The sequence below is a fragment of the Pyrus communis genome, chromosome 6 (genome assembly GCF_963583255.1).
Source record: "Pyrus communis chromosome 6, drPyrComm1.1, whole genome shotgun sequence".
Classification (NCBI taxonomy): Eukaryota; Viridiplantae; Streptophyta; class Magnoliopsida; order Rosales; family Rosaceae; genus Pyrus; species Pyrus communis.
In genome coordinates, this window is record NC_084808.1 from 25,742,284 (window position 1) to 25,767,716 (window position 25,433).

Below are 25,433 nucleotides of genomic sequence, written 5' to 3' on the forward strand. Positions count from 1 at the left end.
ATTGTTATTTTATTAGTTTTGTTGTGGGTCAAGGATTATGATTATTTATCTGTTATGTTTAGAATTTATTTTCATTTTTCTCTTATAAATAGGAGTCTTATAAGTCCATTACAATGTAATCTTACGAATTATGTAACCTTCTTAATGAATCTTCTTGTATTTCTTCGATTTCAATATTCTTTAATTTCATAATTCTTTTATTCGTTCATGGTACGCATACTATAATTTTCAACTGAACTGTCTTCGGTCAAATGTCAATACTGCTTCCGGATCATGGCTTTCAACTTTCTGTAGTACAGAAGGAACAAAGAACAATGCTTTCCTAATAATTTACTGCTTTTTCCCTGCATTATTTTCATGTGCTTGGATATAATAATTACCCTGCTCCAAAGACTCTTGCATTATTCATATGAATATAAAGTGGGAATCCCTTAAAGCAAAGAAAACGGAACCAAAACCAACGTCTACGTAACGTACTACAATTGAGAAATTTCCAGTATAACAGTCACAAACTCACAAGAATCAGGAAACATGCACCATCTTTTGATCAGAATCATTAATTTGGAACCTTTGGATCTGTCCAAAAGCGATTCGATCAATGTTAGGGTCATGTTAGGATTAATTTCAATTGCACCAAAGCAAACTTTGGATATGCCATTTCTTTTATGGGATAACTTGATATAGATCCAATTTTGTGAGCCATTAGTAGAATTAGTCCACTTCATTGAAATAAGTCCAATAATTGAGATTCCATGTATGTTTATTTGTGGTTTGTACCATATTTACCCCTTAGGCTTACGAATTGTAGTAAATACACAAAATTTCTTAATTATGTGATAGTTTGTGGTTTAACTAATCCCTTAATTGTAGGATTAGTTATAGCCATATAATCACCTCAACCCCCAGTCCGTTTCATCTCTCCTTTTTTCCTTCTTCCAAACAATTCCCTCTATCAATCCTCCTCTTTTTTGTCTCTTCTTTTCATGGGTGATATTTTGTGTTCTTCTCTCCAAATTCATTCCTTTAATGGAGGTATATTATATCATATTTATATTTTTATGTTCCACCATGTAGGTTCCAAGCATTTTTCTTCCAATACAATAGGTAATTTATTTTTATTTTGTGGGTAGATTATATATGCTTTGTAGGTATAAAGCATTTTCTTCCTATACAATAGGTAGGTAGTTACTAAATTATATCGGTCTTGTTTTCTTCATAAATAGTAGGTAGTTACTAGATAATATTTTAGTTTGAGTATTTAAATATTCAAAATTTAAAAACTGAATAAATGATAAAAAATTAAAGAATTTAAATATTTTTATCTGAAGGGGCAAAATTGATATCAAAATATGTAATTGGATACTGGACTCGGTCCCAAAAACTACCTAAGTTTTTGGATCTAGATCCAAAAGCCCCTTCTTTTATTAAGGGGGCAAAAGATAACAATAAGATAAAGAAAATGACCTCAACAGGAGGGTACCAGCTGCAAGAATTTGAAAGGGGAAGATCTATAAAATGCATCCAATGTTGTAAGATCGTGGGAAAGATAAAAAATCTTAAAACAAATAATCGTGAGATATGAAAAATGACATTCTTAGCTACTACATAGTTAAAAGATATTATAACAGAATACGAGCATCTAACTCAAAATTAATCAGCAATAAGTTGAGAGTAGTTTATCAGCTATACGTTGGGCTATTCTGATTCATTTTTCATCGTCTGCAATTATGCAAAAGCACCTTTCGTCTTTTGTTTTTAATCAGTATGGAAGCCCTTTTGAATCTTGATGATGAATTATTATTTCATGACGTTCAGTCAAGTATTTCATACTGAATCTGGATACATCATGAGACATTGGGACACATAAAGCAGCAAGTTTCATTGTAAATAATGTCTTTTAACTTTTTTTTAGTGCAGAAGAATGTGCTTCCAATATATAGCACTTCAACACTGAAAAACAAGACATCCATAGAAAAGAAGAGCATATATTTAATCTGGATTTGGGATCCCTGCAAAGTACGTACACTTCTTTCTTCCCTAATAATTTGCTGCTTTTTTTTTCAGTCCTTTTTCTTGCATTATTCATGGCCTGTCATGCATTATCTAGTGTGGACTAATATACTAAATTCGTAGAGGAGTCACACTTTTACAATGGACTAGAAAATTTGAGTGTGATGCTAATATATTGAACTTACACTAGTGTAGCAGTAGTGTTATACGTATCAAACTCAAGTTACATGATTCTTATATATAAGTATCACACTCACTCAAACTACTGTGAAATACGTAAGGGGACCCCATAAGGCTAAAGACAATGAGAATGGAGAGCCAAAAACCTAAGGTCAAGAAACTTTTGAGTGTGACAATCATAGATTCACAAAAATAAGGCAAAATGCACCACCTTTTTGGATCATATTAGTACTTAGTTTGAATGTGCAGAATGTGGGAAAGTTGCATGCTCTCAAATCCATGAGAGTACCTAACTCTTTCACGTTCGATTCTCCTTCATCTTATATTAAAATTTGAGAAATTATTTTTGCACTCATTTTTTTTTTCCAACCACGCTCTTCTTTTATTCTAGCCACTAAACTGAATAAATAAATAAACCAAATAACGTAAACAAAAAAGAAGTGCAAAAGAAGAAGACGGGAATGTGGTAACCAGAATTTGGGCTTTGGGTGGACAAACAAGGAACAAGTTCCATCATCAAAACACACAAGATAATGATATGGCAGCGCCGGCTGTCCAAATAAGCCCGTTCTCTCACCCAAAAACCAACAGAGACACCCCTCTCTCTCTCGTCCCCAAGTGCTCGACTTTGAGAGAAATCAAGCAAATCCATGCCTTTTCCATCAAAACCCATCTCCAACATGACATCTCCGTCCTCACCAAGCTCATCAATTTCTGCACCTCGAACCCTACGAGTACCTCCATGGACTACGCTCACCACCTGTTCGACCAAATTCCCCACCCGGACATCGTCGTCTTCAACACCATGGCTCGCGGCTACGCGCGCTCTGACACCCCGTTTCGAGCCATTTCACTCTTCTCCCACGTTCTGTGCGCAGGTCTCTTCCCAGATGACTACACATTCCCGTCGCTTCTCAAGGCGTGCGCCGGCTCTAAAGCGTTAGAAGAAGGGAAGCAATTGCATTGCTTTGCTATCAAGTTTGGCCTCCACCTTAACATCTATGTGTGTCCTACACTTATAAATATGTACACCGAGTGCAATGATTTGGATGCCGCTCGGCGGGTGTTTGATAAGATAACGGACCCTTGTGTTGTTATACACAATGCCATGATCACGGGCTATGCTCGAACTAGCCGGCCAAATGAGGCGTTGGCGTTGTTTCGAGAAATGCAGGCAAGCAATGTTAAGCCTACTGATGTAACCATGCTTTGTGCTCTTTCTTCATGTGCTTTGTTAGGAGCATTAGACTTGGGAAAGTGGATACATGAATATGTTAAGAAAAACAGGTTTGATAATTACGTTAAAGTGAACACTGCACTGATAGACATGTATGCAAAATGTGGAAGCTTGGAGGATGCAGTGTCTGTATTCGAAAACATGAGTGTCAAAGATACTCAGGCTTGGTCTGCAATGATCGTGGCATATGCGACACATGGGCATTGTTCCAAAGCCATATCTATGTTCGAAGAAATGAAAAGAGCACGAATTAGACCTGACGATATCACCTTTTTGGGTCTCTTGTACGCGTGTAGTCATGCTGGATTTGTTGAGGAGGGTTGCAATTATTTCTACAGCATGAGTGAGAAATATGGGATTTCTCCCGGTGTTAAGCATTATGGTTGCATGATAGATTTGCTAGGTCGGTCTGGACGCTTAGAGGAGGCCTACAACTTCATAGATGAGTTACCAATTAAGCCGACTCCCATATTCTGGCGAACGTTGTTATCAGCTTGTGGCAGCCACGGTGATGTAGACATGGGGATGCGGGTGCTTAAACGGATTTTTGAGTTAGATGACTCTCATGGTGGGGATTATGTGATCATATCGAACTTGTGTGCAAGAGCAGGGAGATGGGAGGATGTGGATTACTTAAGGAAGTTGATGAGAGGCAGAGGAGTTGTAAAGATTCCGGGATGCAGCTCCATTGAGGTGAACAATGTAGTGCACGAATTCTTTTCTGGAGACGGGGAGCGTTCTGTTTCTACTGTAGTGCACCAGGCAGTTGACGAATTGGTTGAAGAATTAAAGCTGGCTGGATATGTTCCTGATACTTCTCTAGTGTTTCATTCTAACATGGAAGATAGAGAGAGAGAAGTTTCTCTCAGATACCATAGTGAGAAGTTGGCGATTGCTTACGGGCTCTTAAACACAGCCCCCGGGGCAACAATCCGCGTCGTGAAGAACCTTAGGGTATGTGGGGATTGCCACTCTGCTGCTAAGTATATATCGTTGATCTTTAACAGACATATAATTCTTCGAGATGTCCAACGGTTCCATCATTTCAAAGACGGAAAGTGCTCTTGTGGAGATTATTGGTAGTTGAACTTAATCGAACTGGAGATCATTTTTATCATAGCATAGAAAATATATTGGCTCGACAAAACTCTTCATTTTGTCGGTGGAAGGCGATCCTTGATATCACGCTCTTCGCCAAACCCACTTCGACGATCATCGGCAGGCTGACATATCTGTCAATCATCATCAACAAGAATGCAGATTAATTTGTTGTAAATGTAAGATAAACTATGTTGTTACAAAAATATTTGTACTAATTCAGGTATTTGCAGATTAATCATGGGAATTCGAACTTAGAAGCACATTGCTCTAACCAATTTGGCTAAGCTCAGTTTTACAGTGAAACTCGAGCAATTGGGTACACTCCTGGTATAACATGTTACAAAGATGCATCTGGGACTAGCCAGCTTCATGAGGTTTATCGAATGTCCATGCAGCCCGACGAGATGCTCGTCCAACATTGAGTTCCCATCCTTCTAGCTACTTTGATATTATGAGATTTTCTAGTATCGTCCAGACCAAGATTTGATGGCCAAACTTCAAGTGTATTACATATACCGGAGCATAGTAGAATTTCCATAATATCAGTAAGCTCATTGGATATTGGACTCTCTCATAGTAAAATTTCGCTGTCATCGTAATGTAATTACGCATGTAATTAAGTTGCTCTACACTGTCAAAATTCTTGTCCACCAGATTATCATTGGAAAGAAGGAAAAAGGACGTCGGCAATCATTTTAGGAAGCTGTTTCAAATGTTAAACGAAAAATCCTGTAAAACAATCACAAATACGCACAAATATATTCATAAATTGTAATGATTCAGTTCTCCGCAGTGTAGACAGATGACTTGTAATTTAAACAGAGACATGAGTTCTCCACAATTTATCTTGGCACTATTTGAGTTCTAATAAATTAAAATTTGGGAAAGTTTTTCAAACTTCTTATTATGCTATTGGAAGATTTTTTTTAACTTTCTGATTTAGGGGCAATGCTTTCACATCTTCTCATACTTCATCACAAATGACAAAATTTAAGCCTGAGCCGCCTAACATGTGAACAATGATGACAAGAAATAGTGGAACTCCATGTATCATTGTACTTAGTTGTTTAAAGATCAAATATTGTCATCAACTATTTTTCGATGTCATGATAGTTTGCTCCACTTAGAGTAAGTATCATGTTCGATTTGCAGAGACAATAACACTATATATTTGTAATGAGTTTGACAGTGAGTTGTGGTTCATCCAATTGTGGTAACGTACCTTTGTTGTTATGTTTTGGACTGTCGTAAAAGTATTTTGTGAATATATTTTGTAAGAAAAAGATCCAGCTAATGTCAAGATACAAAATGAAAATTCCTAAAATGAGGAGAGAATATCCTCTTGATCAACATATGCCAAGTTTTCAGTATGAAAGCATTAAGCATGTATGGAAATCACGGCACGCTATTTCACCAACATTATTGCTATTGGTGACCACATTTCTATATGCATGCATGCATGTTACAACCACATGATTTAGATTTGTTTTATTTGACACAATATAAATAAAGTGTGAAAGCATTACTTTATCTACCTAACTTGGAAGGCTAATCCATCAAATAATTGGTGCAAGTACAAAGAGATGCTTACAATGGAGAGAGGATTCTCACCGGATCCTTTTTGTGAGGATTTTGGAAAATTTTCAATCACATTCGTTCATCGTGTATCGTGCTATTAGTTTTTGTAAGGTACTGTTTATATTCAATTTTAAATAAAAAAAATTTACAATGATTTCTAATTGCATGTATGATGAACGGATATGATTTGAGGATCCTCGAGATCCTCACAAAGGATCCGGCAATGATCCTCACTCCTTACAATATTCCTAACATTTATTTTATTAATCGAGGTAACTTCCAAAGGTCGCAGGAAGTCACAAATATGGCCAATAAGTGTGTGCCATACGAGAGATTTTTCAGTGGAACACAAATACATACAATCACAAGAACGCTTAAAAAAATCTTCTCTCCACTTATCTAATGACATATAACGTATCACTTTAGATTTCTAGCATATTGAAAAATCTCCCATATCATACATTATGCACCATATTGTCTCGTATTAAATGGGAAAAAAATGATAAAAATTGTTTACACCTGTGTCAAACCTTAGCTAAAAAGCTTAACACAATCTGCCAAAATCACAGAAGCATCCCGCGTTGAGATTTAAATTAATTAATGGCTAATTTCGTTTAGTTGGACAAACAAAAAAATTAAGAAAAATAGTGAATGTGACAGGAAAAAAAATCCCACAAATATGAAAGGAAAAATTTTGTACAAAGAAAAGGTGAGCCGACATATAGCTATCATCATGCAACGGTTACACACGTAAATAATCCAGTGGACTCATAAAATTTGGTAATGAAAGCATATAAGGCTGGATATTCGGCCCCTCAACCTTTCCATATTTCTGCCTATAAATAAGGCTCGTCACCTCCCTTTCATATACACTATCATTACTCTCCAAATTAACCAGTCTCAAGAGTCAAAGGCCACAACCAAGAGAGAGAGAGAGTGAGTGAGAAGGATGAAGACCAACCCTTCAACTTTTGTGAAGCTTTTACTGATAGGATGTCTTTCAGTTGTTTGTGTTGCAGAAGATTTTGATTTCTTCTACTTCGTCCAGCAGGTGAGTGAGACGTTTTATCTTATGCCACGTCGGATGAAATCGAACCCTTGACCTATGTGATTGTTAGTTCTTATGATTTTACCTTGTCATGGTTGTGTTTTTTCGTTGAGTAATGCAGTGGCCGGGATCGTATTGTGACACAAAGCAAAGTTGCTGCTATCCAACAACAGGGAAGCCTGCAGCTGATTTTGGTATTCATGGGCTTTGGCCGAATAAGAAGGACGGTTCATATCCCTCAAACTGCGATCCTAACAACCCTTTTGATCAATCTGAGGTATTTTAATTGAATCTTGAAAATGTCTTTTAGCATAAAAAACATCGATCTTATACTTCTTTTTACATTTAAGGCCGGCCATCTAATGCAAAATCTGCTACATTTAGGCATTTTCACATAAAAATCATCTATCATTTATTCGAAATCTGTTAAAAATGAGTTTTACAGTATTAAACTTGGACAAAATTGTAACAAAATGGTCACACGCCTCATTGGTGTAAAGAACAAGTCCTCTACAAGCAAGCATGGAGAAAGCCTGTACTCCCACTAGTTGTGTATAATCATATATATATATATATATATATATATATATATATATATATATATCTCATCACGTGAGTAGTGATGTATGAGAAATATAAACACATAATTGGATGTATCGAATGACCCCTGGTAATTGCAAGCTTGGTTTTGTGGCGTGACGTTTGATGTCACATCTCACACCCCCTGCGTGCTAGCAATGGCGCATTTGGACTTTTTATCCTTTATTCTGTTTTTTTCGTACTACTTTAATCTTCTGTTGTTGACAAATTAAGATTTATAATTATAATAATATATATAGCTCTTGATAATGGAATTGGATTCCATCCGCATCATTTTGATGAGATATTAGGGATCTTCACATCGTAGTCATTATTCATGTATCGTGCGGTCATAAATTATTTGACTTTTTTATTTAAAATTAAACTCAAATAGTATATAACAAAAAATGATTATACGATGAACGATTAGGATGTAGGGATTCTTAAAATTCCCACAAAGTGAATTCGGAGAAGGTCCTCTTCCCTTGATAATTAACGAACGTTATCAACCTTTAGATGCCACTAAATCCTATCATGAAAAATGATGTCACAGATTTCAGATCTAAGAAGCAGCATGCAAAAAGAATGGCCAACATTAGCTTGCCCAAGCGGCAATGGCATAGCGTTCTGGACACATGAATGGGAGAAACATGGCACCTGCTCAGAGTCGTTCATTGACCAACACGGTTACTTTGCAGCTGCTCTTAACCTCAAAAAGAAAATAAACCTCCTCCAAGCCCTCGAAAGTGCAGGTAATTAATAAATAAATTAAGAAACTAATCTGATCAAATTATCAATGCGTAACAGTTATTACACACGATTATTAGTTGGTAGATGTTGTATTCACTAGTCACCTCATATTGAGCCCACTAATTTCAGTAACTATTGATGTTAATTCCTTGCTGTGTTCGTCGATCCACATTTGTTAAACATATATAATTTTATATGTTACAGGTATACAGCCAAATGGGGACTCATACACCCTACAGAACATCAAGGGGGCAGTGAAAGATGCAACTGGGTTCACTCCATTTATTGAGTGCAATGTGGATGAATCTGGTAACAGCCAACTTTATCAGGTTTACTTGTGCGTGGACACTTCTGGTTCTGACCTCATTGAGTGTCCTGTCTTCCCCCATGGAAAGTGCGGTGCACAAATTGAATTCCCAACTTTTTAGAAATGTAGAAAGATGACTAGCTAGCTCAGAGACCACAGCATCAGCTTTGTCTAAATTTTCATGTATCCATCATTCGCTAATCATGAATTCTGGATGTAGTCCAGTTTTTAATAACCCATTTATGATAAAATACAATATATTTTGATATATGAAGTTATTGAGTCCTGACTATGTAGAACTTAATTTTCTTAGTTACTCACGCACATGAACCACATCAAGTGGTCTAGTGGTAAGTTCATGAGTCCTGACTATTTAGAACTTAATTCCGTCCAACTTTTTTGTTAATTATTAGCACGTGAGCCACACATATTAAGCTAAAACAGAACTCTACATTAATTGTTAGCTAACTCACGTACTAATAATTAACAGAAAAGTTGACGGAAGTTTCAATTTTGAGCATAAATCTTAACAGACTTTACCATAGGAACTTAAATCCTAGTTTTTTTTTACTACATGGGTTATCTTCCAACTATCCTATTACCACGGTACTTAATTTTAATTAAGCCAAAAAAAAAAAAAAACAAAAACTCACTAACATGGATTGATAATATTACATCCTTTTAGATTTTTTTACACCTTTAAATAAATAAAGGGTTGTTTTATTACCACTGGTAATTTGTTGAATACACCTACAACTAAAATGTCTCTCAACAATTTCATCTTTGCCCTTCCGTTTGTTAGATCTACCCCACCTTCCAAAACAATAAATCCCACAACCACCCACAATACCCCCACACCGTCGCCTGTGACTCCATTGTGTTCTTCGGATTATCCGAACCCTTGGAGAGGCGAGAGTGTTTGCCTCGACATTGTTTTTAAATAAGCCTTATTCTCCAGGTTTCTTGAAACTGTATTAGTATTCCTAATTGTTTTTTCATAATGATTTCGAAACTGTATTAGAAGTTTATTATCCATAACCATAAATTGAATTACAGGGTTCTCTATGCTTATTCGACAGGTCTAAGTTTCTCCAAATTGTATTAGGGTTTTGTTCTTATATTGCCCTGAGTCCAATTCTCGATATGAGAACTATGCTGAGGCCAATCCAGTATTCCCAAGTGGATTTGAATATAATACCAAAAATAATAATAATAATAATAATAATAACAAAAGTACAACGATGAATATTTTGATGTTGAAAAAATGCGAGCAGTCTAATATAAAGCAACGGATCTCAACAATCACCCATCGGCCACTGTGTGGAGAAATTTTTAGTTGTGACGGAAACACAAGTGGTACAACATGTGTTCTAATAAGAGTGGTGGGAAATTTTATTTTTTAAGTTATTAACTTTTTAACACACATATCCCACCATTTGTACAGTAACACGTGGTGTACCACCCCGTGTACCGATCACATTGAAAAATCTCTCCGTGATGGAGTCGGTGGTTTTGAGAATCTGATATTGGTGATATCTTATTTAGTTTATTTTGTTTACAAATTTAGACTCATTAGTATTACCCTTAAAAAAAATTTATTTTGATTGTTTCAACAAATTGTGGAGTATTAATAAACAATCCTAAATAAAAGATCAACAGTCATTAGATGTCATTGATGAGAAGAGTCTTGTTGAAAATTGTCCTTCGAATTTTCACCGGCCAAGATCGATTGATTTTGGCTTAGAGTGTTTTGGTGAGTAATTGGGCCATGTATAAAACTAGTGCACATGGCATGCTTTTAAATTTCAAGACCAGCCAAGTTCGCATTTATAATCTATTTATTTATTTATTGAAAAAAGAACAATATTTGTTGTAAGAATTTCGATTTCGTTTGGAGTACGATTTCGTTTGGAGTAACGTCTGCGTTGCAGAGATCAAATTGAATGGCCCATTTATACTTTAAAAAAGAACCCATACAGGAGAAGAGATCTATCTTAAGCCAAATCTTGTTCTAGAAAACTGGTGAAATGTGTTTGTCATGGAAGCTGCGCACCGGCTAACTACTTAGAAGAAGTTTAGGGATACTTAATTAGAAGAAGTATATGTTATTATCTTGAGGTCTAGGTAGATCACATCATTATCTGAGATATAAACACTTTTCAGTTACATGTCACTTTTGTATACGTTGATATAATTTTGTAGCAAGTTTCCAATTCATATTGAGTTTGAGGATTCAACCACCATATATTGCTGATCGAGGGGTCCATCAACCACATACATGAAATTATCTCATGATTTTCGTACGTATTCGTGGCACTAATACAAGTTCCTTTTACAGTGGAAAGTTTTAGACAAAAGGTCTTCATGATATGGCCAAGTCCATATATTCGTTACTTCGTTTGGTGGTAGCAAGTGTACATGATGGGATGTTATCCAACGCGACATGACATGTATGAGCCATATCTTAGTCAATAAATATGATTATAATAGGAGAAATTCTTGTGTACAGCATCCAACATGATGTGAGCATATAGTGCATTTGAATAACACAAAATATATATACGAAATGTTGATTTGGTGTGTGGTGTCTCACAAACACATGATCGGTAAGTCGGATACCATTTTTTCCACAAGGAGTATAAAAAAGAACACTTGACACCATCTAATCTAGGGAGTAGGATTTTCTCCCTTTCAAATTCCCTCCTCGCATTTCCTCCTATTTGAATAGTCGCAATTAAGCCACGTCAAATTCTTCTGTGACTTTCTTGATAGAGAGAAAGATAAAAGAGATATTGAGAGAGGAGGGGACAGGACGGGAGGGGTTTCGGAGGAGAGAGAATCCTCCTCCCTGATCTAGTATAGCCTGATGCTAAAATGAATTTCATTCGAAAAAGTGTAACTCAGTTAGGTATACAGATCCATATTTTTGCTCCCCATGAGTCGTGTAAGCAGATTAAATGACTTGCACGCGACACAAATAAGCCTGATATAGCAAGCATAAACGAGCTAACTTCATTTCAGATTGGCCCGGAAAAGCTAGCCATCCGACTTTGCGCTTCATCCTATTAGTTAATTACTTAAAGACTAATCCACCGGCCACTTCCTTCCCATGACATACATCTATCCACAGTTGCTTCCAGATTTGCAATTCTTATAATTTATATGAAATATGAAATGAAATGTGGAAAATTACTAGTTAGATTAAATTAATTAGTCACTCGATCAATGAGTTAATGGATACATATATCCTGTACTTGTCCATGGAGACGTGGAATCTTAAGCTAATTAAATGACAAATTAAAATTAGACTTAAGACTTAATGTAACTAATGAGAAATTAACTGGATTAAATTATTACAAAATAAATAAATAGAGGGTGGAATGAACGAAGGAGCAAAGAAAAAAAATATAGTGTACGATCACGTTAGACACGCAAATGATGGATTACACAGATTTATAAGCTATTGGTGATCAGCATATGCTTTCCATGATACTCCATATTCCCTCTCTATTTCCCTATTAAATACAGGCCCTTCAGCTAGCCATATTGTCATTCCTAAAAAAAAAAAAGAAACATATTTCATCAGAAACAAAAAAAAAAAAAAAAGGAGAGACAATGAGATACAGCAATACTTTGATCTTGATCAAGCTTTTGATCATTCAGTACCTCTCGGTTCTTTGTGTTTCTCAGGACTTTGATTTCTTCTACTTTGTTCAACAGGTGTGCTTTTGCTTCAGCTTGCTATGATGACCCATCCCAAATAGAATATGATCCTCTTTCATTTTCTTCTATATTTTTTTTCTCATATTCTATTTCTTCACTTCCTCTTATGTTACTTTTTATAGCCCGTATAAGCGATGTGCACGGTACATGGTTCATAATGCGGAACTCTTTTAGTTTCATCGTAGTGGCTCGACTCATTCGAAAAAGTATTTTCAAAATTTGAGAATCTCAATAAATCCTCTAATTTTTTTTTTTTAGTGTCTATTTTTTTTAGCCCACCCAATAACTACAAACCAAACGGTTTTTCAGTTTCTAAACCCTAGTGGAAATTTTATGCAACTGTTCTTTAGTTTCTAAACCTAGCTAAACATTTTATTTTTCTTCTCTCTTCGATCTTATTTTTGCATATGCAAGTAACCCTTTATTATAGTGGTGGAAATAAATTATGCCTTCGCATTTTGTCGTGGTTTGAACCCTCTCTATTTCCTAATCTAACATCTAACCACTAACGCTATCGTCTTTTCAAATCTCATTTTTCTATATCACATGATGTTTTTTTATATCATGCAGTGGCCAGGAGCATACTGTGACACAAAACATACTTGTTGCTATCCCAAGTCAGGAAAGCCTACAGCAGATTTTGGCATTCATGGTCTATGGCCTAATTATAAGGATGGTGGCTACCCCTCTAACTGTGATCCCGACAGCGTCTTCGACAAATCTCAGGTATATTTTAAAGCAACCGAATCAATGGTCTGTGTATCCAATAATGTAAGCAGACAGTAGCGCAAATAAGATTTCATAGTTTTACAATATACATACACCTATATAGATATGAATATGTATGCATACAGGGAGCTTCAAATACAAACTGAGACTACGCAATGATCATAATGTTTTCATACTCCATTTTTTATTTGGCTTTTTAGCTAAAATGGTCATTAAGATTGCATAACTTCTTATTACTTTGGTCTGTGAGATTTGAAATTGATAAAAGTGATTTCTGATTTAGTCCACGTCAATCATTATGGTTCTTATGTGAAAAATCTCCTTAAATAAGAACCAAAATGATAAAAATACCCTCAATTTAATAAATAATAGGCCAAAATAATTTGATAAAAAATGAGGGTATCTTTGTTAATTTTCCTATTTTACGGAGATTTTTCACACAATGACAAAAATGATTGATGGTGAACAAACTTAGGAACCACTTCTATTGATTTGAAATCTATGAACCAAAAAGTTGGGAGTTATGTCAATCTCATGGATCAAAACATGAGGAGTCATGTCAATCTTAATGACCATTTTGAAGTAAAAAAAAAAAAACATTTTTATTTGTGTGTGTTTTGAGTGTCTTCTTCTGCTAATTATTCTATTTTCATGGACTATTTATTTTGTACAAAATTAGATCTCAGAGCTGTTGACCAGTCTTAATAAGAACTGGCCATCACTGAGCTGCCCAAGTAGCAATGGTTACAGGTTCTGGTCACATGAATGGGAAAAGCACGGGACTTGCTCCGAGTCCGAGCTCGATCAGAAAGAGTACTTCGAAGCAGCCCTCAAACTCAGAGAAAAAGTTAAACTTCTACAAATTCTAAAAAATGCTGGTAATTCATTAGCAAATTTCAAAAAATTAAGTTTCCGTCTAAAGTTTGAGCTGGCCAGGGGCCGCTCCCAAAGTAAATTCCATAATATCACTTAAAACTAATAAATCAACATTTAAATGTAACTGTTGAATGCAGGAATCGTGCCAAATGATAAACTTTACAACCTAGAGAGCATAGTGGAAGCTATAAAAGAAGGTGTTGGGCACACCCCAGGGATAGAGTGCAACAAGGATTCGGCCGGAAACAGCCAACTTTACCAAATTTATTTGTGTGTCGACACTTCTGGCCAAGACATCATCGAGTGTCCTCTCCTTCCAAAGGGACGATGTGCTTCCAAAGTTCAATTCCCTAAATTTTAATTAATTCATTGTTGTAATTCTTTCACAATAATCTTTTACTTTGTAACCTGTTACTCTTGTATGTATCTTTGGCTACCGATGTTGCTTTCAACTAGCTAGCCACTTCATGTGTCATTAGTCATGACTAATTGATGAACTTTCATGTTGCTAATAAATTTTAACCACACTTTTGGCTACGTTCTCTTTTGTTCTTTATATTTAACTTTGTCTTGTTCCGTTTTCATCCAATAATGCCCTTGATGATTTTAGCTGTCTATTCTCCTAAGTGGCCAGTTTATAGATTATCATACAGAAGCTAATTAAATAAAAAATAGATTAATATTCTAACTATTATCAAATAAATAAAAGGATCATGAGTGCTTGACATGCATGTATAGTTAATAACGAAGCACCATTTCTATTGGAAACCCTACCAAACACGTGTGATCGTGCAGTGCTTACTTTTAACTCAAAGAAATCCAACCAAAAATTAAGGGTCATCTCCATTGGAAACCCTTGATACCATCTGATCTAGTGTGGCTCGACGCTATGCTCCCCATGAGAGTGAGTAGCGTCCGTAAGCAAAAATGACTTGCAAGCAACACCAATAAGCCAGATCTAGCAAGTATAATCCAGCTAACTTCATTTAAGATTGGCCTGGAAAAGCTAGCTATCTGACCTAGCGTTCCATCTTATTAATTAATTACTTAAAGACTAATCCACCGGTCACTTCCTTCCCATGACATACGTCTATCAACCGTTGCTTCCAGACTTGCATTTCTTAATTTATATGAAATATGAAATGTGGAAAATCATTAGTTAGATTAAATTAATTAGTCACTCAATAAACGAGTTAATGGATATATATCCTTTACTTGTTCATGTTAGGGAATAGAGTGTATGGATGGTGTGGATTGATACACTTGTCCCTTGATATGCAAAAGAGTGAGTTAGGATTGTTAGAATCTGTTAAGTGATAAGATTCTAGAGATTAGCTGTACAAATTACCTTTACATAGGTTAATCATTGTTGTATCTTTCTATCAACAAAATATATATACTTCAACTCGTTAATTTTCCTCTAAAGCCTTCTCGTTCTCTCCCAGTCTTTTTCTACACTCTTCTACGGGATATCTTCGTTCTGGTTGATATTGGTGAACAGTTCATGGAGATGGGATCTTAAGCTAATTAAAAGACAAAGTAAGTTAGGTTTAATGTAACTAATGGTTAAGTAAACGGACTAAATTATTTCAAGGTAAATCAATAGGTGGAAAGAACGAAGGAGCAAAGAAAAAAAAGTTGTGTGCGATCACATTAAACACGAAAATGATGGATTACAAGTTTTCATAAGCTATGGTGTCATCAGCATATGCTTTCCGGGATATATTCCATTTACCCTGTCTCTTTTCCTATTTATACAGACATCTCAGCTAGGCATATTGTCATTGTAATATAGCTCGTCCCCAGCAAAACCCGCCCGCTCCCACCACCCCAGCACCCCCCCCCCCCCCCCCCCCCACCCCCACAACAAAAAAAAAACCTACTTCTGCAGAAAAAAAAGAAAAGAAACAATTAGATACAGCAGTACTTTGATCTTGATAAAGCGTTTGATCACTCCGTACGTCTCGGTTCTTTGTGTTTCCCCAGACTTCGATTTCTTCTACTTTGTTCAACAGGTGTATTTTTGCTTCAGCTAGCTCCTAGCTGTAACGCCCGTCCCAAAATTTCCTAATTTTAGTGAATATACATCAACATTATCTTCAGCTTGATTTTTCTTCGATCTCAAAACCCAACGGTATTTCAGTTTCAAAACCCTAGTGGAAATTTTACGCAGCCGTTCTTTAGTTTCTAAACCTAGCTAAACATTATATTTTTCTTCTCTTCGATCTTATTTTTCTATATGACATTAGTACTGTATATAATCCTCATGATGTTTTATATATATCATGCAGTGGCCAGGAGCATACTGTGACGCCACAAACTTTACTTGTTGCTATCCCAAGTCAGGAAAGCCTACAGCAGATTTTGGTATTCATGGTCTATGGCCTAATTACAAGGATGGTGGCTACCCCTCTAACTGTGATCCCGACAGTGTCTTCGACAAATCTGAGGTACATAATACTTAAGCAACCTAATCACTGGTCTGTGTACATAACCTAACAATGTAAGCAGACAGTATTCGCAAAAAGATGTTCATATAGTTGTATGAATATGTATGCATATAGGGAGCTTCGAATACAAATTCTGATTACACAGTGATCATACAATACTGTTTTTCTATTCCATTTTATTTTTATTTTTTGTGCGTGTCTGCGTGTTGAGTGTCTTCTTTTTCTAATCATTCTATGTACTATTTATTTTGATCAAAATTAGATCTCAGAGCTTTTGAGCAGAGTTGATAAGAATTGGCCATCACTAAAATGCCCAAGGAGCGACGGTTACAGGTTCTGGTCACATGAATGGGAAAAGCACAGGACCTGCTCCGAGTCCGAGCTCGCTCGGAAAGAGTACTTCGAAGCAGCCCTGAAACTCAAAAAAAAAGTTAACCTTCAACAAATACTAAAAAAAAGCTGGTAATTAGTTAGCTAACTTCAAAAAAAATTAAGTTTCAGTCTAGGCTGATCAGGGACCGCTCCCAAAGTAAATCCCATATAATATCACTCAAAATTAATGAATTCAACCTTTAAATGTAACTGTTGAATGCAGCAATCGTGCCAAATGATGAATTTTACAGCGTAGAGAGCATAGTGGAAGCTTTGAAAGAAGGTGCTGGGTACCAGGGATAGAGTGCAACAACGATTCGGCCGGCCGAAACAGCCAACTTTACCAAGTTTATTTGTGCGTCGACACTTCCGGCAAGACATCATTGAGTGTCCTCTCCTTCCAAAGGAAGGATGTGCTTCTAAAGTTCAGTTCCCTAAATTTTAATTCACTCCTTGTTGTAATTATTTCACACTAATCTTCTGATGGATTTTTGGATCGGCGGGCCTGCGGGGCCCCACTTTAACAACACCGGTAATGTCCCCAACTTTATCACCAGCCTAATCCTTCAGGTATAGGGTTTTATTACAAAATGCCTTGATATTAGTTAAAGTGGAGTAATCATATTTAAACCCCCATTGTTTTTCTTTTCACCCACTAATGTGGGATTCCAACACTCCCTCTCACGTGTAACCTCATTTAGTGGTTCACACAATGAGATCTACGCATTGGCAATTGAAACTCAGAGGTCGGCTTTATGTTAAGAGTCAATGCTTGTTTTCAATGGAACTCAGAGGTTGGCTCTCTATTAAGAATCATGGCTTATTTCCTTCTCGATGACAAGCTCATTGGTTTGCACGGACCCGAATCTGGCTTTGATACCATGTTGGATTTTTGGATCGGCAAGCCAATGGGGCCCTACTCTAACAACGTCAATATTGTCCCCAACTTTATCACTTACCTAATCTGTCAAGTGTAGGATTTTATCACAAAAGACCTCGATATTAGTTAGAGTGGGGTAATCATATTTAAACCCCATTGTTTTTCTTTTCACCCCCAACAACTTCTACTTTCAACTAGCTAGCCACTTGTACTTCATAGGATAAGAGATCAATGGTTGAATGATAGTTTGGTTGTACACATTGATAAAGATGTATTTGATTCTATTGATAATGATGTTGTAATAAGACGTTTCCAAAATATGAGAACACATCATGGACAATTATAATGAAAGTATGATCGATTTTTCAAAGCTACTTTTGACCCATTGCTGTAAATTCCAAGCTCCACAATTGTCTCCATGCATGTACTATCTGACACCTCATGTCACCGAACACGACATCACGTGTATGAGTCATATCTTAGCCATCAAATGCAAATATAATTAGAAGAAATTTTTGTGTACGACTGTTGCATCCAACATGATGTGACCACTAGTAGGTTTGAGTAACAGAAAATATATACGAAATGTTGATTTGGTGTGTGGCGTCTCACATACATGTGATCAGTTAGTTGAATACCATTTTTTCCACAAGGAGTATAAAAAAGGAGCACGTGACACCATATGATCTAGTATAGCTTGATGCTAAAATGAATTTAATTTGAAAATGTGTAACTCAGGTAGGTATAATACAAACTCATATTTTTGCTCCCATGAATCGTGTCCGTAAACAAAAATGACTAGCACGCAACACCAAGAAGCCTGATCTAGCAAGTATAAACTAGCTAACTTCCTTTAAGATTGTCCTGGAAAAACTAACTAGCTAGCCTTGCTCTCCATCTTATTAATTACTTAAACCTAGCTAAACATTTTATTTTTCTTCTCTTCGATCTTATTTTTCTATATGACACTATATAGCTAATACTATATATAATCCTCATGATGTTTTATGTCATCCAGTGGCCAGGAGCATACTGTGACAACGCAAATTATACTTGTTGCCATCCCAACTCAGGAAAGCCTACAGCAGATTTTGGCATTCATGGTCTATGGCCTATTTATAAAGAAGGTGGCTACCCCTTTGACTGTGATCCCAACAGCGTCTTCGACAAATCTGAGGTATATAATAATTAAGCAACCTGATCAATGGTCTGTGTGTATATCTAACACTGTAAGCAGACAGTATCGCAGAAAACATTTTCATATAGTTGTATGAATATGTATGCATATAGGGAGCTTCAAACACAAATTCAGATTACGCAGTGATCATACAATACTGTTTTTCTATTCCATTTTATTTTTATTTTGTGTGTGTGTCTGCGTGTTGAGTGCCTTCTTTTTCTAATTATTCTATGGACTATTTATTTTGTACAAAATTAGATCTCAGAGCTTTCATTTGAGCAGTCTTGATAAGAATTGGCCATCACTGAAATGCCCAAGTAGCGACGGTTACGGGATCTGGTCACATGAATGGGAAAAGCATGGAACCTGCTCCGAGTCTGAGCTCGATCAGAAAGAGTACTTCGAAGCAGCCCTCAAACTCAAAGAAAAAGTTAACCTTCTACAAATCCTTAAAAAAGCTGGTAATTAATTAGCTAATTTAAATAAATAAATAAATAAAGTTTCAGTCTAAAGTTTGTGGCTGATGAGGGATCGTTCCCAAAGTAAATACCATGATATCACTAAAAACTAATGAATTCAACATTTAAATGTAATTGTTGAATGCAGGAATCGTGCCAAATGATGAAGTTTACAGCATAGAGAACATAGTGCGTGGAAGCTATAAAAGAAGCTGCTGGGTACAGCCCAGGGATAGAGTGCAACAGCGATTCTGCCGGAAACAGCCCTTACCAAGTTTATTTGTTCGTGGACACTTCCGGCGAAGACATCATTGAGTGTCCTCACCTTCCAGATGGAGGATGGGCTTCCAAAGTTCAGTTCCCTAAATTTTAATTAACTTCTTGTTGTAATTATTTCACACTAATCTTCTACTTTGTAATTTGTTAATTGTCTGTATCATTTTTGTATTTTGGCTTCTGAATTTCTGATGTTGCTTTCAACTAGCCAGCCGCTTGTAGTTCATGTATCATTAGTCATGAATAATTCAACTTTCACACTACAAATAAATTTTTACGAAACTTCTAGCTGCGTTCTTTTTTTTATTTTATTTGTTCCACTTTTATCTAATAATGGAGAGATTTTTTAGTGTGACGGGAACACGTGATGATTGTCACATCCCGGTCCGGGGCGGATCACTTCCTAGGCCCGCTCCACCACCGTAGCACGATATTGTCCGCTTTGGGCCCCGACCACGCCCTCACGGTTTTGTTTCTGGGAACTCACACGAGAACTTCCCGATGGGTCACCCATCCTGGGAATGCTCTCATGCGCTACTCGCTTAACTTCGGAGTTCCTATGGAACCCGAAGCCAGTGAGCTCCCAAAAAGCCTCGTGCTAGGTAAGGATGGGAATATACATTTAAGGATCACTCCCCTAGGCGATGTGGGATGTCACAATCCACCCCCTTAGGGGCCCGACGTCCTCGTTGGCACACCGGCCAAGGTTAGGCTCTGATACCAATTTGTCACATCCCGGCCCGGGAAGTGATCCGTCCCGGGCCGGGATGTGACAATGATACACCATATGTTACTATAAAAATAGTGGGATATGTGCGTTAAAAAGTTAATAACTTAAAAAATAAAAATTTTCATCACTTATATAAAAACACGTAATGTACCACTCATATTTCAGTCACAATGAAAAATTTCTCCCAATAACGTCTTTGATGATTTTAGTTGTCTATTCTTTTACGTCATCAATTTAAATATAATTCATGCACAAATTAATCAGATCAAAAATTGTTTAATATTCTGGAATTGGATCCTCTCATGAGCCCAAGGTGAGGATCCTCTTGACAAACACACGTGGGTCGTTCGATAAAAATCCAACAACTATAATTATTATAACTTTTAAGGAATCCCCTTGTTTGTAACTATTAGATTTTCATCCAACTGTCCACATGTGCTGGTCAGGAGGATCCTCACCTTGAGTTCTGGAGAGGATCCAATTCCTAATATTCTAACTATTATAAAAGAAATACACGTGCTGGACATGCATGTCTAGTTAATAATAAAGGTCATTTCCAAAAACGTGTTTATCGTGAAGTGCTTAGTCTCCAATAATTCAAAGAAATTTAACAAAAATTGAAATATGTCATTCAGTACTACAGTCTATTGATATTTCTCTTCACTTAAAAGTGCGAGGTCTTTTTTTTTATTTGTTGAACAAACGACATATCTACACTAAAGGGGAAGGGATGGGCTTAGCCTCATAATGGGCTAGCAATAATATAGTTCAAATTTGTCTTTGGCGAAAATCGAACCTAAGACCTCTCACTTACAAGTGAAAAAGAATAACACTAGACTATAGTACTAAGTCGCAAGTGAGACATCTTATGTTCGAATCTCGTAGATGGTGAATTCGATACCAAATTAGGTTGTTTATTGTGTGATTTTGCCGAATTTTCATTTATTTTAGTGTAAAAATATCGATGTATTAAAAAAAAAATCATTGGAAACACAACCAACACGTGTTTATCAAGCATGTTTAGTTAATAGTATAGGCCGGTTTTCCGTTTGTACATGCCATTTTTGGGCCCTCGTTGTAAACTAAAATATTTAAAGGCCGAAGAAAACAGGTCCTGCATTAAAGCCCACTTAAATAGAGACACTATACTAGTGGAGTGGGAGAATCACACTGCATAATTATTACGTGTCTTACTTTTTGCTATGCTCTTGAAATTCACACTTAATTTACAATTTGAAACAAAGGTATCGTTAATTTACAATTTGAAACTCAACTTTTACTCCACTTTATCGGTGTTCCGTCAATTCTTTTAAGGAGGAGGATTTTATACCCTTTTATTCTTATTCATTTCATCATCTCCTCTCCCATGCTGCTTTTTGTCTTATTATCTCTATAAAAAAATCAATATAAGATGTTGACGTGGCTTAACCGTAACTGTTCAAATAGGAGGGTATGAAAGAATATAGAGATTAGAAAGGTAGATAATCCTTCTCCTTCTTTCAAATATGTGTTGAGTGTGCTGATGTATGAAGGCAATACAATAATTTCGTTCTAATTGGCACTATTGTACCACCAAAACTGTTAAAACAGCCAATTACTCCTTTTCACGTCCTTAACACCACCCACCACTTTTGAATGAGGAACCGAATCCCCTTGGCACATAAATAAACTGAGCCTAAGGATCAAAGAATCTAGGATGTTGAAATTTGATCAAATAGTTATAATTATTATAATTTTTAGAGGGACCTCATGTTTGTACCCGTTGGATCTAATTTCAACGCTCCAGATCCTTTGCTCAGGAGGCTCTGTTTATTTGGGTCTGGAGCGTGTTAATATTTGAACAAACGATATTATTTACATTAAGAGGGAGGGATGGGTTTAGCCTCACAATAGACTAGTAATAATGTGGTTCAAAATTCAAATTCCCCTTTGACGATAATCGAACCTAAGATCTCTTACTTATGAGTGAAGAGAAATACCACTAGATCGTGGTACTAAGTGGCAATAACACTGTCTTTTTAAATACTCATTTTTGAGGTGCTGTTTTTGGTTGCCGGTTTATAACTAACACGTGGTTTAATTTGATTTGAAGCGTGTAAGTACCGGCCACTAGCCAAGTATTATCCCAAAACAAACGGCATTAAAACATGAAAATTAATGCATTGACAGACAATCAGTCAATCACCATATGGCAATTTTATAATTTGAGCAACAATTATTTAGTGGATCCATACCTTTTTCAATAGAGATCTGCTTCTTCATCTCTACACGTGCCTGCACTGTCCTAGGTTGCAAACGACCTCCTAAACAACGTTATTTATTAATATTATCATTTAATATTTTATGATCATTTAATACGACAGTTTAGTTATATTTTTTTTTTCGTTTAGAAGTAATTGGTTTTAGATTCGAATTTTGTGAATGGTTAATTCAATACCAAATTTAGATTGTCCATTGTGTGGCTTAGCCAAACTCCTCATCTCCGTAATGTAAAAATGTCGACGTACTAAGAAAAAAAAAAAATTTATGTTCACCTTCGCCATCAGGTTTGGCCGACTGTCGGGTCATAGATGGTACCTCTCTGCCAAATTCTTATATTACGTGCAAAGCTTAGTATTAATCAACGTCCAAAGCTTAATGATGTTATGTTACCTTAACTAATAATCATAAACAAAGAAATTAAAGGGAAGCTTAATGATGTTTCATTTGGTCTTTCTTCTACCTTTCGCAAAGTCGCCTGTTGAGTTGTCCCTGCCCAAGGCCTACCCCTTTGGCCCCCCCCTTGTTCAAACTTGAAGGTCACATTTCACCAGCAAACTACGGACCACAAAATATAACTGAAACAGTTTTACCGTGATGTAACGTTGCTAAATTATACTATAACTAAGACAACATAATCAATTGAATGGCTACGTATTTTTATTAAAAAAAATTAGCGAGTCTCATTAAATTAGGTAATATTTGAGCTCATATAAGTACAACATCTTGACTAGCCAAATAGTTATGCATTCTTACAAAGAACGAGACTCGTTTATATTTAGGTATCATCCAACCTGTATGAATAAAACTTCCCATGCTCACAAACACACCATTTGTGATATCGGCATGACCAGCTGATTTGTCGAAGATTTTTTTTTTTTTGTTACTAATTAACAAGTTGTTATATATAGACGATATGATTAATGTGTCATCAAATTCATATACAATACAAATAAATACATGTTTCAATTTTCAAAAACATGTGAATAAATAATACTAGAAAATTCTTAGAATTATGGGTTTAGACCAAGGACAAAACCGTCCTTCCACCTTTGAGCATTACCCACCCCCTTTGGCTTCGGCCGGCCCCGCCTGCAATTTCAAGGCGGAGACATACAGGCAACGTGCATATCGCCTTCCGATGCTTATGAGGCGGCCCTCTTTGCGGAGAAATTTTTAGGTGTACCGGGTACACCAAAAAATAAATAAAAATCAAACCATTATGAATGAGGGTACACCAAAACTTTTTGATGTACCGGTACACCTAAAAATTTCTCCTCTTTGCGGGTCCCGCCCTTAATGGACTCCCCATGATTTCTATCGACCCATTTGGCTTAACCACGACAAGTTTTCCGTCCTTTCTGACCAAAAAGGCAAAGTTTTCCTAGTGCATGGTGGCTGGCTACTGACAGGCCGCCACGTACCATAGTTAGAGGGATAAAAACGGAAAGAGATCATCTTCAGATCTCTTCTACAATGTCACCAGATTAAGTGATTCGGATATTTGAATTTTCATAAAATGGTCTACCTGTTTTGATCTCTTAAAAGCTATAATAATTTTTTATCATTGAATAAAATTTTAAAGGTCTGAATCACTTCATCATCTTATGGTCTCAGTAAAAGAGATATTTTTCCGACAAAAACGACCGCCAACGCGCAAATTACCGTTTTCCAGTCGGCTTTTCCCGGTCAATATTCAACGCGTAATCCAAATGTGGACAGGCAATTGTAAGTTTCGTCAACAGCTGAATGGGTCAACATTTATCAATTTTTCTGTTTTAGTAAACATCTATCTTCAATTAATAATTTAATACCATCTTATTAGTCATATTGGATGAACATGTTGCTAAATTATTTTGGTTCAAATAATTTACTTCTTAACGTAACCAAAAATGTGCTCATCTCACATGTAAATAATAATCTTGAAAAAGAAACTCATAAGTAAAAAAATTGCTCTCAAGAAAATTATTAAAGTGGTTGTCATGTAATGTTACTAATACACATGCTATAATATAAACAAGATTAATATGTCATGCATCTAAGGTTTCTTATTAATTAATAGATAAACTTGCAAAATGGTGAATAGTCCCAGTGTTAAGGGCATTTCTCTTCAATTCATCGCGTTTCAAGTTCAAGTTTTTTTTTATTATTTTATTATTATTTTTATTTTTTATTATTTATTTAGGTAGTTTTGATGAATTTAGTGTAAACTTATTATTTTTAAAAAAAAATTAATAGATAAACGTGTGAATTGATTGATGAAACTCATAATAATGTGACAGTTTAACCAAAAATTACTTGTTATTCTTGGTCAAAAATGACTTCTTAGCCTTTTAGGTATTCTGTTTAATGGCTTGGCAATTATGAAGATATAAACAATTATGTCCTTAAAAGATACATGCAGTCCAAATAAATATCACTTAGCCCCAAAAGAAAATAATTCGCTCTCTTATTATGCGTGTGACAATTGATTTTTCTATTTTATTTCATTTTCGTTTGATAAATATTATTTGTTGGTTTTTTTTTTTGTTAATTTTTAAAGTTTTACTTTTTTTTATTATTACTATTTTTTATAAAAATATAATTTAGAAAATATTAAATTTATTAACCACCTACCGTCTCATTATATGATGGTTTTTTTTTTTTTTTTTGTGAATTTATTTTTTCTTCTGAAATTTGAATAAAAGAAGGGCAATTTTGAGATTATGAA

At 35.8% G+C, this 25,433-nt stretch overlaps 3 protein-coding genes and 2 pseudogenes across 3 annotated transcripts; all 5 read left to right on the plus strand.

The window, feature by feature from the left end:
* The first annotated feature begins 2,712 nt into the window (after positions 1 to 2,712).
* Positions 2,713 to 4,781, plus strand: LOC137738295 (pentatricopeptide repeat-containing protein At2g02980, chloroplastic). Its single transcript, XM_068477934.1, has one exon. The coding sequence runs from the start codon at positions 2,729 to 2,731 to the stop codon at positions 4,508 to 4,510; it is 1,782 nt and encodes a 593-aa protein (XP_068334035.1). The 5' UTR covers positions 2,713 to 2,728; the 3' UTR covers positions 4,511 to 4,781.
* Positions 4,782 to 6,968: 2,187 nt separating this feature from the next.
* LOC137737999 (extracellular ribonuclease LE-like) lies at positions 6,969 to 9,033 on the plus strand. The gene is made up of 4 exons (XM_068477595.1): positions 6,969 to 7,157; positions 7,276 to 7,431; positions 8,287 to 8,485; positions 8,688 to 9,033. Exons 1-4 carry the CDS (start codon positions 7,056 to 7,058, stop codon positions 8,909 to 8,911), a joined length of 681 nt encoding a protein of 226 aa, XP_068333696.1. The 5' UTR covers positions 6,969 to 7,055; the 3' UTR covers positions 8,912 to 9,033.
* A 3,178-nt stretch (positions 9,034 to 12,211) lies between these two features.
* On the plus strand, positions 12,212 to 14,649 carry LOC137738167 (ribonuclease 3-like). Its single transcript, XM_068477793.1, has 4 exons — positions 12,212 to 12,510; positions 13,084 to 13,239; positions 13,922 to 14,120; positions 14,256 to 14,649. The coding sequence occupies exons 1-4, from the start codon at positions 12,406 to 12,408 to the stop codon at positions 14,477 to 14,479; spliced, it is 684 nt and encodes a 227-aa protein (XP_068333894.1). The 5' UTR covers positions 12,212 to 12,405; the 3' UTR covers positions 14,480 to 14,649.
* A 1,134-nt stretch (positions 14,650 to 15,783) lies between these two features.
* Positions 15,784 to 17,385, plus strand: LOC137736313 (ribonuclease 3-like; annotated as a pseudogene).
* Positions 17,386 to 18,817: 1,432 nt separating this feature from the next.
* LOC137736314 (ribonuclease 3-like) lies at positions 18,818 to 19,877 on the plus strand (annotated as a pseudogene).
* The last annotated feature ends 5,556 nt before the right edge of the window (positions 19,878 to 25,433 follow it).

Excerpts from the sequence above, each read along its gene's own strand:
- LOC137738295 (XM_068477934.1), top strand. The coding sequence starts at position 2,729 with ATGGCAGCGCCGGCTGTCCAAATAAGCCCGTTCTCTCACCCAAAAACC.
- LOC137737999 (XM_068477595.1), top strand. The coding sequence starts at position 7,056 with ATGAAGACCAACCCTTCAACTTTTGTGAAGCTTTTACTGATAGGATGT. Across the intron at positions 7,158-7,275 it reads TCTTCTACTTCGTCCAGCAG|TGGCCGGGATCGTATTGTGA; the intron begins GTGAGTGAGACG and ends TGAGTAATGCAG. Across the intron at positions 8,486-8,687 it reads CCAAGCCCTCGAAAGTGCAG|GTATACAGCCAAATGGGGAC; the intron begins GTAATTAATAAA and ends TATATGTTACAG.
- LOC137738167 (XM_068477793.1), top strand. The coding sequence starts at position 12,406 with ATGAGATACAGCAATACTTTGATCTTGATCAAGCTTTTGATCATTCAG. Across the intron at positions 12,511-13,083 it reads TCTTCTACTTTGTTCAACAG|TGGCCAGGAGCATACTGTGA; the intron begins GTGTGCTTTTGC and ends TATATCATGCAG. Across the intron at positions 14,121-14,255 it reads ACAAATTCTAAAAAATGCTG|GAATCGTGCCAAATGATAAA; the intron begins GTAATTCATTAG and ends TGTTGAATGCAG.